This window comes from Centroberyx gerrardi, chromosome 8 (assembly GCF_048128805.1).
Source record: "Centroberyx gerrardi isolate f3 chromosome 8, fCenGer3.hap1.cur.20231027, whole genome shotgun sequence".
Lineage (NCBI taxonomy): Eukaryota > Metazoa > Chordata > Actinopteri > Beryciformes > Berycidae > Centroberyx > Centroberyx gerrardi.
This window is the reverse complement of record NC_136004.1, coordinates 31494535-31507692: the sequence shown is the minus strand read 5'-3', so window position 1 is coordinate 31507692 and position 13158 is coordinate 31494535. Positions and strand designations below refer to the sequence as shown.

At 42.6% G+C, this 13158-nt stretch overlaps 1 protein-coding gene across 1 annotated transcript in view; it reads left to right on the top strand.

Annotated features, from left to right (window-relative positions):
- The first annotated feature begins 1197 nt into the window (after positions 1-1197).
- Positions 1198-13158, top strand: part of LOC139920015 (stromelysin-3) — a 31960-nt gene continuing 19999 nt past the window's right edge. Inside the window, exons 1-2 of the mRNA XM_078285389.1 lie at positions 1198-1302; positions 12912-13150. Coding sequence (XP_078141515.1) covers positions 1198-1302; positions 12912-13150 — 344 coding nt within the window. The remainder of the gene's footprint in view (positions 1303-12911; positions 13151-13158) is intronic.

Sequence of the window (13158 nt, the reverse complement as noted above, 5' to 3'; positions counted from 1 at the left end):
AACGCAGATAAGTCTCGAAGCTGCAAAATAAATCAGCAGATTCTTCCCATCCCCATAATTTATATTTTTCATTCTTTCTCTCTTGCGACACACACACACACCCTTCCTCCACCCTGATACAAACACACACACCCTCCTGCTAACACTCCACACACATTCTCACTTATTTAGTTTATTTCCCTCACTTGCTGTTTAAGACTTTTGATGTTTTTGTACTTTTCTCCCCCTTGTTGATGTTTGATGTCAGTTGTCATCCAAAGTTTTCCTGATAATTTTAATATTCACATAGGGATTTAAGTGTGTTTGTGGCACTAAATAACTTATAGTGTCCTTATGGTATTTTTTCTTTTTATTTACTATGCACTATAATATTCCTCTAATATTTGTATAGGGTGTGCCTGTGCTGCTCAAAAGTGAGTTCATAGTGACCTTATCATACTTAGGCTAATGGTATTTTTTTTTTGTCTCCTATTGTATCACTATATTCTCATAGTATTCCTATAGGAACTTATAGTATTTTTGTGGTAGTTGTGACCTTATAATAGGCTACTTTATGGTACCTTTCTCTCTTGTAATAAGCCTATAATAAAAGTAATGTTACTATGTAATGTAACTATCAAAATGTAATTTTGATTGTTTTTAATCTACTTTTGATGACTGTCTTCTGTTATGTTAAAAAAAATATTCTAGCTGTAGCCTACAGATTTTATATTTTCTTGTAAAGCACTTTGTAACCTTGTTTTGAAAGGTTGAAAAGTTATTATTGCAATGTGACTGTGGTACTTAATGACCTCATCATGCTTAATGGTATATTTTCTATAGGATACTGATGTATCATTTTTTCCTCATAAAATTTACTATCGGATTAGTATAGCTCTTATCCCAGGATAAAACCTGAAGCCACAGGTGGGTGAAAAGAAAAAGGAAAAGGCATCATCTGTTTTGAATTGCTGCCGGGCGGCAGAGAAAGGGTTAAGAGTCACATGGTGGCGGGTGGTATTATCAGCCCGGGGCTATAAAGAAAGAGAGTATGCGGAGGAAGAAAAAAAAAAAAGAGGAGAACAAAGAAATCAGAGTCTATTTAAAGAGAAGTCGGCCCGGACCGTGAGCGTCACTCTCCGCACTGCGCACCGCACACTGCGCCAAACCCCGCTGCCTGTGCACGGCTCGCTCCCGACGGCGCTGACGGTGGTGAGGATGCGGACTTCTCTTCTGCTCGTGTCCTGCGTCTTTGCGCTGCAATGCTTCCCCAGCATGCTTTGTCTTCCAGTCCGGGGGCCGAGCAGGTACAAAGTGGCACCGGTGAGTTGGAGGAAAACTTTTATTTTTTCTGTCTCTTTCTTGTTGGAAAGTTGAGGAAAAAGAACAAAAAAAGTCAAAGTGTGTCTGTGCAGAAGTTTGGAAACGGTTTGTTGTTTCGGCAGAAGCGCACAGCGAGTCGCTCTGATCCAAACTGAATGAAGTTGCACTTGCACGCATGAGAAATGTTTTATTCATCTGCTGTTTAAAGGAATCTGCACGTTTTATTCTTTCTGCTGCTGCAAGTGGCGCTCCCCCACCCCCTCCCCTCTCTCTCTCTCTCTCACACACACACGCACGCATACACAGATACACACATACATACACATGCATGGGTCGTTTGCTCCAAATTGAATTAACTTTCACTTGCATGCATGAACAATTTTAATTCTTTTTACTTTAAATGAATTTGGACTCTTCACTTTTCATTCTTCATGCTGCAAGTGCCGCACACACACACACACACACACATACACACACACACACACACACACACACACACACCTCTTCCCTCAGGATGATCAATGACACTTATGATATTATAATTAAGAAAATGGCTGTTTTACACGGGAGCAGCAGCTGACCTGTCACTGTAATTAGACTGGGACCTGCTTTTACTTAGAATAAATTACTATCATCACAATTTTTTTTGTCTGCTCAGCATTGGAGCAGTCATGACTTTGCATCATATATCTATGTCTTCTAGATATGTGATGACACCAGAGAGGGTTTTATTTCTATTTTTCTGGGCTTTGCGTTGCTTCAGCCGGGTCTGGTGTGTGGAGAGAGGTTGCTGAGTTCCCCTGTCTGCAGGGCAGGAAGCAGTAATAACAGGTCTTAAAGGCATTTTGTCAACAACACCATAAAAGAAGAGAGGGGTCCTCCATAGGACCCGGCATGACGGCGTCAGTGGCACACGTTACACTTTTACATCAAGTCAAATAGTCTCGTTTTAGTTTGGCCATGCTGTTAGTAGCATACAACGTGACAATGGCCTTTTCCCAGTGTGTTAACCTGCCTGTTAACACATGGGAGAGTCTGAAACTACACAACAGCACTGTGAAAGTACTTATTGTCATATCACACATAGGTTTCATTCACTTATTTGTCTTTTCATTCTTATATTTTATTCGATACATTCTAGTTTTACAGTTGCAGGTTGTTGTTTCCTGCAGCAACGACCCAATTTCCCCACAGGGAACTGATTAACGTTTCAGCTTCTCTCATGAAAATCTCATGAAGACATCAGGTCTTAACAAGGGTGTAACAAAAAGCCTACATCTACACACTTTGTATTAAAATTGTGTCGTTACACCCATGCAATTACACTATGCATTAGGAAGAGATCCATTAAGTATTCACACTATATTATTGTGTACTTGTAAATGTTTTTCATAGGTTAAAACACAGGAATCAGGCGTGAGCACACAATGTGTTAGCACACATTTTTATCAGCAGTGTGTTTACCTACAGCAGTTGTAACAAACCCTGGACTGAATGGATGAAAAATGCCTCTTTTCCAACACTTAAACAGGAATATGTTGCACCTGCACTGACAACTTTGTTATGTCTCTCACTCATTTAAATGGAAAGTCTAATCTGTAGTTTTGCCAATTTGTTCCCCATTGTTGACAAAAGAGTGAGTGATTACACAAGCCTGGACAGGCCTGTGTCTGTGGCATCCAGGGCAGCGGGATACACACAGCGCCTGTTTTCTCTCTCGTGGGGAAAATGGAGGGAAGCGGCGGCTAACTGTTTGGATATCTCTATTGTCAATAAAACCCGAGTCCCTCGCTTTTCCTTCCTGTTTTGCCCCGTCATGTCTGTGTCTTTGGGTCGAAGCGATTGGTGGGGAAACCGTGAGAGCACAGGTGACATCAGAGAGCGGTCTGGGTTCCCAGCGCCCAGATCTAGGTCACAGCTGCGGCGGGCGAGCGGCGAGCGAGCGAGCGAGCGAGCGGCCGATGAAAGACGCTCGTGGGTATGCAGTTAAAAGGCACATGCGCCCCTCCTCCTAAAAGTTAATCAGACTGTTTGGTTCGTTAGCGGGGGGGAGGGGCCTGCTGCCTCGTTATGAATCCCTCGTTAACAAGGTCAGGTCATGCGGGGGGAGGAGCGGCAGCAACACGCTGTCAGCTGAACACACGCAACACATTTACATTTCAGGTGTTCAGCGGACGCTCCAAGTCCTGTCCGGCTGCAGGACAACGATGGATGAATGTAATTTAGTATATCGCGCGTCAGTGATTTTAATGAATGATCCGGCATATATTTATTACTTTATTAATCCCATAAATCACTGAGGTGGTGTATTATTCCCGTCAGTTTCTGGAATGCGTCCACTGAGCAAAGTATTTGTACTTTATGAATCACAAAACGGTACCAGAACTGACAGAGAGCCTGGGAGTCCGCTGAAAAACATAAGCTTATTTGCAACTGTTATGCACAAGTAATACTGATCCGCATGGGATTAAAATAACTGAATCACTCCGAAAAAACAATATTTTACCAGACCATGGCATCCGGACAGGGGTCAGTACCTGGAGACGTCCAGTGATTTGTAATCATTGTGGAGAACATCTGTGATTTTATTTAGTGAGAGTGAAAATTCCAGCACAAATTACCTTCTGTGTTTTAGTGAAGACAGAAGTTCCCTGATAATACGAATCCCATGCGTGACGTGATTTGTTTTTGGCAATTTCTGCTTCTTCTTCTTCAAGATGCGCAATTTCTAGGCAGCAGTGGAATCTATGGAGGAAGGCTTTGAAGGCAAACTTTACATTTTGCTTTGCTAAATCAGGAAGTGATGAGGTGTAAATTCTTGACCTCAAACAATTGTGTCTAGGATTTTTGAAATTTCCCAAAGTAAGTAAAACTTTACTTACTTTTATAGCACTTTTCAAACGAGAAGTCACAAAGCGCTTCACATGATTAAAAACAAACATTATAAATAAAATAAGTGAAAGAGCGTACAGAATTCAGGTGATGCAATCCACTGCCAGCTAACAGGTACTTAAATGCTAATTAGAGCAGCGGTAGTAAGTGCAACCAATACATGGGTAAAATCCTACTAAAATTTAAGGAGGCAGACCAAAAGTTCAGTTGGCAAAAGGAGCACAGAGAGCAAATAAAAACAGGATGATTCATAAAAACAAGGCTTAAAGCAGCGCAAGCAAACATGCAAATGCTTTTTATGAAATGCAGAAGTTTGGGGTGTAATTCTTTAACTACACAAGGTAATGATATCATTCTAGACCCATGCGAACAGGGCTTTACAATGACTGAGCAGGTAGGAGTTGAGTGTCTTGCTCAAAGACACTTCATCAGTGTACATCAGACTGTTGACGGACACGTTAGCTGCTGCAGGAATCGAACCGGTGACACTGTGGTTAGCGTCAGATCATCCTGCCGCCAGACTGACATGAGATCTGGAAGTCTGAGGTCTGAGCGGAAGAGCGTTTCTGTGCCAGGAAAGATAAGAGATTTAAGTAGATGCCCAGAGGATTTACATCACCTTCCACCGCCTGCTGGTTCTGATTTTTAGTTGATATATTGGATTAGGAGAATAAGGAGGAAGATACCAAGGTATTTGTTGATGGAAAATCATTTATCTCTCCCCTATCTGGTCCGATACATCCTCTGTCACTGGAAGCAAGCCTTTGTCCCCGTCCGCTCAGCGAGAGCACACCCTGCAAACCCAGACCGTATCTGTCTGCTCGCGTAAACACTCACTTATGATTTACTTCCCATCATCCTGGATTCACTGGATTTAGGTTTATACGTTTTGGGCAGTTAGACATCATCTTAATGAAAAATCTGCCCGCAGCGTCCGACTCTACTTTCAGCTGCCAGCGTTGAACGGATTATCGTGGGAAGCGTGTCTCCTGTCGCTATGAACCCATTAAACTCCAGTTTGAAGCACATCTCTCTGTTGCTTAAAGTTAGAATTCACCCTCAGGTACTTGTACACTGTTAGATGTTAGATATCCAGCCCCTCCAGGAACTTGCGATTTTGCGATCGCAATAATTAACGCAAATTCAAGAAATCTCCGTAATGTTTGCGAGAGCTTACAGTTTTGCAAAATTGACGCAACTTTTCCGCATGAAACGGCCAAATCAACAGACCGCTTGTGATTTGGACCAATTGTCGCATTCGGTGTCGTGGTAACTTACGTCATCGCAGCGCGCGTTCAGGTGGAAGATGAACAAAGCTCACCTGCCAACAAAAATGACTGCCATAGACTGTGCAAAACAAAACAAAAGCAGCAAGAATCAAGGTGAGTGCAAAATTCAAGCTCTTGGAAGAGTTAATAGCTTAAAGTGGGAGAGAATAGGGGGCGGCTGTGTGCGTGTGTGTGTGAGTGAGAGAGAGAGAGAGAGTGAAAGAAAAAAAAATGTTTTCCTTTGCTTGCAATTTTTCCCAATTCCCGCAATTTTACCGCAAAAAGAGCACATAAAACCTCGCAAATTGTATCGCAATTTTTGAGAAAAGCCGCAGCAAAATCAAGCATTTTTGGCCGCAATAATCACAAAAAAACTCTGTGAAATCCTGGTGGGACTGGATATCAATTTGTGATGTTCAGTTCATTCCATTATTTTGTGATGAAGTGTTGTAATTTACTTTTTTGGTGAACCCACTTTGCCTCAATCTGCCTCGTTTACTTCTACCTCAGTTAGTGGTTTCATTACGTTTCCCAGAATGCCCATTGACCCTTACTCAAACCCCAACCTGTCTCTCTGCTGCATTGCATTCTGGTCTCTCTCCTGCTCCTGTGGGTGAAGAAATTGGTCTCTCTCCTCTTCTACGATGGATTTCTCCCTGTATGATTGTTGAACGTTTCTCGGTGCAAAATGGCGGCTCTAGAAAGAAGCCCTCGCTCTTTGATTCTGAGGGACTGACACCAAAACCTGACGTTTACCGCTGATGTTTTACATCCTGAAACATTTTCTCATATCAAACTCCACTGTAGCTGCTGGAAACATCTGGAGGTGACGTCACCTCGTCTACGATTGGCCAGTTATCCACCAAGAAGAAAAATACACCAAACTAAATGGGCCAATAGCTGTGAGTTTGAGTTTTTTGTGCCAGGAAAGATAAGAAAATAAAGTAGATGTCCAGAGGATTGATTACACCTTCCACTGCCTGCTGTTGCTGATTTTTAGTTGATGTATTGGGTTGGGAGAATAAGGAGGAAGATACCAAGGTATTTGTTGATGGAAAATCATGAGTGTTTTAAGTGTTATAGATTTTTTCTTTAAAGTTGAAAATCGTGCATCCTTTTTTAAGCGTGTACCTTGTACCAAAAACACATCGCTGAAATAACAACCGAAACTGAACAAAGCAGTAAAAAAGTTGATTTACAAAAACATTTCAGCAAAATAACTAGTTTTATATATATATATATATTGTCAGAATCTGCTTTGTCGGCGTTCCTTTATGTGCTAGAAGTGATTTTCAGACTGTTCCTCCAGACAACGGCAGTGAATGGAGAGAGAAAAAAAACACAATTCTCCAGTCTGCTCTACCGGAGCAACAGATCACAGAATCACTGATTTGGGGGTTTTATCATGGAGGAAGAGACACGACCCAAGACACCACCAGAGATTTAAGGTGGATTTGAAGCTTGACTTGGTCGGAGGTATCTGGTCAAACCTGTAGTGAAAGTGTACTAATTACCTTCTGGCTCCAGGTTCTTGCCATGGTCAGATCGAGCTGAAAGACACTGACCTGAGAGACAAGAAGCACTTTACAGCGTGGGGTGGGGGGATGGGGAGGGGGGATGGGGGGATGGGGGGGGGGCTTGTTGTTAGAATAAAGACACTTTTCAGAGACTCCGTGTTCAGACTTGTTCCCTGGGCTCTTTGAATACCACTGCAGATCCCCTCCGCTGTTACTCACAGATCTTGTCATCACTGTAACCAGAAGCTAGATGTGTCCATACATGTAATGGGACCCCCCCCCCCCCTTCCCCTCTCCCCTCCCCCTCTCCCCCCTCCCCCCTCCCCTCTCCCCACCACCACCAAACTCCCTCACATGTTCCCATAATGATAAAAGCATCCAGCGAGGCCTTCAGGCTGGCTGTTGGGGTTTGTGTCTCATCACTGGCTTCTTCTTGCACACTCAGCAGAAAGTGACGGACTAATTGTCCCGAGGGTGTTTTTTTTTTTTCCTCAAACGTCATGCTACAGACTCCCATTGTCTGCTCTAAAATTACACTCAAACACGCAAGCATGGCCGCAGAGCTTCTACCAACTGCTGAGTCGACTGCTGAGAGACTCCGGGTGGCAAAACCAAACTTCTTTGCCTATCCTGTACAACTGAGCCTGACTGAGTTTATTACAAAAAAAAAAAAAACACAAACAAATACAAATGACTTTAAAGTTCAAGACCAGAGACAATGGAAACCTAAAAACACAGCTGTCATCAGATAAATTATGTTTTAATGATTACTTGGTAATAGAATGATTTGTTAATTGTCTTGAGAACTAATTTCTTATTTCACTTTTACTGTTAGTTCTGTCATTATCAGTTGCTTTGGCAGTAAGTACCTTCGTATTTCATGCCAATAAATCCCATTTGAATTGAATTTAAAGCGCTTAACAAAGACATATGAATAAAAATTTGGTGGACACATTCATCCAAAGCCTCCGACAGTAGCATGAGTACATATTTCTCAGTGTGGGTGGCTCTACTAGATATAAAACTCCTACCGCTGTCTTGCGCTACCCATTGAGCTACACAGGGAATTGAACCCCTAACCCTAGCAGTGTTAGTGCCTTGTTCTACCCATTGACCAACGTTTTCAGCTAATGGTCTTGTTTGGGTTTTGAACTTGAACTTTGATCCAAAACCTGTTGGGAATCAAGGAGGTTTAGCCGGGGTTTCACTCAGTTATGGGGTCGGACAGGTCAGCCGATCCATTTGACACATGGGTGGGGGTGGGTGGGGGTAGGGGGGGTAGGGGGTGGGGTTAGTCCTTTAACCACACACTCTTTTCATCTCCTCTTTTGAAATGACAGGGGCGGCCCCGCGCACCCACTGCTTAGAATTAGCCGTGTTTTACGACCCTGAAAACCAATACGCCCCTCACCTCGCTGATTGGGATCAGGCAGTGGACAGCTCCAGTCAAAACCTTCCTTTTTGGGGGGTGGGGGGGGGGGTCGCCGTGAGGTTAGAAAAGTAGGCTGGTGGACAGGAAGTTGCCAGTTTGATCCCTCACTTTGCAAGTTTGGATCACACAGCAGTAAAGGACTAACGCAGAGGTGAAGATTCGAGTCACATGACTTGGACTTGAGTCACAATTTTAATTGCTTGAGACTTGACTTGATGCATGAAGAGAAGACTTGAGACTTGACTTGACTTGGGTTCTGGTGACTTGGGACTTGACTCTGACTTGTACTTTGATGACTTGAAAAGGTTTCTAAAGTCTTGACTTGAGATCTTGTGTTTGTGTAAATGACTCAGATTGAAAGTGATGAGATTTGTTCCAGCAGACGACTGAATTTAAATTCTGTTTTCTGAATTTGTATGGAATGATTGAATTTATTGAAGTTGAAACTGATTATAGAAATCAAACTCATGATGCTCTTACCAAGTTTTTATCCTATTAAAACCAAATTGCATTGAAAAGTCCTAGATATTTAGTTTTCTTTAAGATACTAAATTGATACTGGACTCTTGATTTGCTCTGACTTGACTTGCTGTTCTACATTTAGACTTGAAACTCAACATTAATGACATGGACTTGACTTACTAATGTACATTTAGACTTGGGACTTGACTTGGGATTCGAGTAAAGTTGACTTGGTCACACCTCTGGACTTACGTTAAACGAACAAATTTACCAGCTGCCTTTGCCTGTGTTCCTTTACTAGATGTTTAAATCTTTGTCCTGCAACCTTCTTCTACATTTCAAAACTTCCCACTAAGAAATTAAAAGTAACATTTACATATAGACTGTACTGGGCAGCTCCCAGTGTGAATGTGTGGAACTGTATGAATGTGAAGCAGGACGGCGCTGAAAAAGAGCTCAGTCACCTTTCCCTGGATAAATAAACCTTTAAATAAAACAAATAAATGGACGTTAAATTCCAGCTGCTGTCACATTGGTTCTATATCATTTCTCATTCCAGGTCCAGAAAATAAGTTTCATGTCAACAACCAGCAGATCGATACGCTTCAGACCTGCTTTACACCTTGATAAGGGTTTTGTCACTTATCTGAGATTTTTTTGTTGTCTGTCTACTGCAGAGGGGAGATAACAGTGGAGTGAAACCTCAGATCAGAAGTTACTCTTACACATTCTGTCATTGTGCAAACTTCTAGTAAATGACGTAATAGTGAAACTGAACTAAAGGCTATTTTGTTGGGGACCCACTGGAACCTTCTTAAGGACCCGTTGGGATCATTGGACCCTAGTTTGGGAGCCACTACCTTAAAATGTCTCATTAGGTTGTTAGCGTTCCTCATTGAAACAAAGCGGCTCAGCTCACTCTTTGTGTCACTTGGTTTTAATACGGACGACGCTGACGATGCTAAGAAGCCATTTAAGGGAAACGGAAGGATAAATGTACAAAGGTTCTCCTCCAGTCTATGTGCATTCAAAAGCAGCATGGCATACAGTAGATAAGTAAGAGAGATAGAGATAAGTAAGACTGCCCTTTAATAGGAAGACAGTAAGCATCCACTTTGCTGAAGTGTCTTTGAGCAAGGCACTGAATCCCTACCAACCCCAGGCTTGGTTTTCTGCAGCTGACTCTGACCCCTGACCTCTGACCTCTCTGTGGAGCGGCCGTAAACAAAAATACAGTTTTCTCCTTTGCGGATCAGTAGAATGTCAAGGGAAAAAGTTGTCATATTTGCCCATGAAACTTATTTGCAATGTATTTTAAGAAATGTACACTCAAGAAAATGCCATGTGCATGATCATGGACACATCTATCAACTGTTGGTCATCAGTGCAAAATGGCAAAACCAAACTTAGATGTCTGTCCTGTGCAGCTGAGATGGATTAAACTATTGTAGTTTTTTACAAAAAAAACCCATCAAAACAGGTGAATTTGAAACGCCTAACAAATGCTTACACTTTTATCCAAAGGGTGGTCCTGGTGGGAATTAAACCCCCAACCCTGGCAGTGTTAGTGCCATGAGGAATGACCAATACTCTGATACAGTACTAATCTAATGTCTGTAATGTTAGCATTGTTAATGTCCCACATTAAAACCAAAGGACACAACTAGTGACAGTTTTGTTTAATTAGGAATGCTAACAATGCTAACAAGCCATTCAAGGGAAACTGAAGCACAGGGGTAGGAACTTTCCCCCCTAATGTAATGAGAACAAGTGTCTTGTGGGGGAAAACAGCCAAATAAAATTCAGAGAATCCCTTTACCACAGTGAAACCCAGGAGGCGGGGGATCAGAGAGGTGTGTCTGGTGTTTCTTCCTTGATCAAGACTCATCAGTCTCTGTGTTTCTGCAGTCTGGAGCACATTCCACGAATCCTGCTGGGCTTTGTTCCCCATAACCTACAACAGAACAACAATCGAGTCCCGCAGAGCGAGGGAGGCAGGCTCGCTTCAAACAACCAAAACACAATCACCACTTTGTTCACATGAAGTTGCTTAAACTGCTTTAAACAGTGTATTGTTTGCATTCATATTTTGCATTTTACGGATCAAGCTGACACTCTTATCCAGACTGACGTACAACGAGTGCAACTGTTGAAAATGTTTCACTTCGTAGTCGGGTTCGACCGGTATCTTTGACCATTTTCATGCCAAAAAGTGACAGGTATTCAGTATTTTCCCCTGAATTATATTCTTGTCAGGGTGGCAAAGCCTCTGAAACAGCATTCAGAGCATCATGGGACACTAAAACTCTCCACTGAAACCAGACTGATGGCATTCTTTTAGGGTTAGCAGCTCTTTAAAGCAGGGTGACGCATCTATTCATGCAGTGGTAGGGGAACTCTGGGAGACATTACTGCCTTTAAACAAAGAATTACTTAACAAAAACATTTTGAACAATTGACTAAATGTGCAAAGAAACTACAATTTCATTTCAGGTTTTACAGACTGTTTCTCTGTCGCTGTGGTCAGGGAGGAACGTCCATCACACCAGATGTGGACGACACTGACAGGCCGATCCAGTAATCCGATATCCAATAATAATAATAATAAATAATCCAATGATTTCCCCTTTTGTGGTTGTTTCATTTGATTAATTATCAGGGGAGGCTAAGAGGCAAAGAAAAAAAGCTAAAATTTGCCAAAAATCAGAGAAACTAGACATGATAACAAATGTGTAAAGTAAAAATAAGTTCTTTCTTACCCCATAAATCATCTCGTGACCTCCCAGAATTATCTTAGAGACCCCCAGAGGAGCCTGACCCCCAGGTTGAGAACCACTGTCCTAGATCACCAACACTGCAAGCAACCAATAACAAGGAGGTCAAGGGTCAGAGTGGCCTCATAATATTCCCGCGACCCTAGAATGATTATAGTCCTAGAAACAGAAGTAAGAGCTAAGGACGGAGGTTTATTTATTTATTTTTTTCATTTCGACACGATAGCGTTTCCTTCGAACGTCCCACAGGATTCTTCAGCAGAGGAGGAAAAGGAAATGCAGGTCATTTTGTAAAATTGGGAGAGAACACCCAAAGGTTCCCCAGATCTGTAAAAGAGCAGATGAACTGCAGTTTGGAGGCTTTGGACCGAGGAGGTGCCGAGGCTCTGGATGGGACGGCGCTCCTCTCCTCTGTAATTTGCTGCTGTGTAATGAGCGGAGCCATTTCCTCAGACTGTGGCGGGGGTTTTTTTTTTTTAGGTGAAACGATAACGGACAGCAGCGTCACTGCGGGGCCGGCTGTGTGTTAACTGGGTAAACAACGTGGCTCGGTGACCTGATTATGAATCTCTGTCGTCATTAACCTCAAATTTCAGGTTGAACTGAAATGACTCTGAAATACATCTGCCTCAGGTCTTTCTCTTCGTCCTCTCCCTTTTCTCCTCATTTTTCTTCTTCCTTTTTGTCTTCTGCCTCCTCTTCTCCCTCTTATTCTTCTTTTTCTTAATTTTACTCTGCTTATTCTTTTTCTTCTTCTTCCTCATCTTCCTCCTCTTCTCCCTTTTATTTTCCCCTCCCTTCTCTTTATTTTTCTCTTCTTCGTGATCTTCTTTTTCTTCTTCCTCTACTATTTCCTCCCCCCTTCTTTCATCTTGTTCTTCATCCCTTTTAGTTCTTATTCCTCTTTCTTTTCCCTCTTCATCTTCTTTTTCTTACTTCTTCTCCTTACTCCTCCCTCTTATCCTTCATCTCCCTTTTTCATTTTGCTCTTGTTTGCTCTCCCTCTTGTTCATCCACTCATTTTTCTTCTTCTTTTGCATGACCATATGATTTTTGTTTATTTTCATGTCAGTCCATAAAATTGTCTTCTCCCACATTAGATTACATGACACATTATACCATTATACAGTATATAAACCGATGAAAAAAGAGGTGAGCATTGGGTAAGACTGATCTGACCTGACCAACCAAACAGATGTCTATGTTTTATCACCGTTCAGATGAATAAACCATCCTAAGATCACGACCCCTGTTGTTCTCTCAGGGTTTGTTCCAGGTGTCTGAAAAGTTCCACGACCTGAAGAAGAAAGGTCGAGTTCCCCACGCTCAGGACTTGGTGAAGGAGGCCAGTTTGCCGACCAACACCACCGACGTGTGGAACCGGCCTCGCTGCGGCGTCCCGGACTACCCCGCCCAGAAGGAGGTCCACTACCGGGGCCGGCACCGGCAGAAACGCTTCGTCCTGTACGGAGGCCGCTGGGAGAAGACCGACCTCACCTACAAGTACGTAG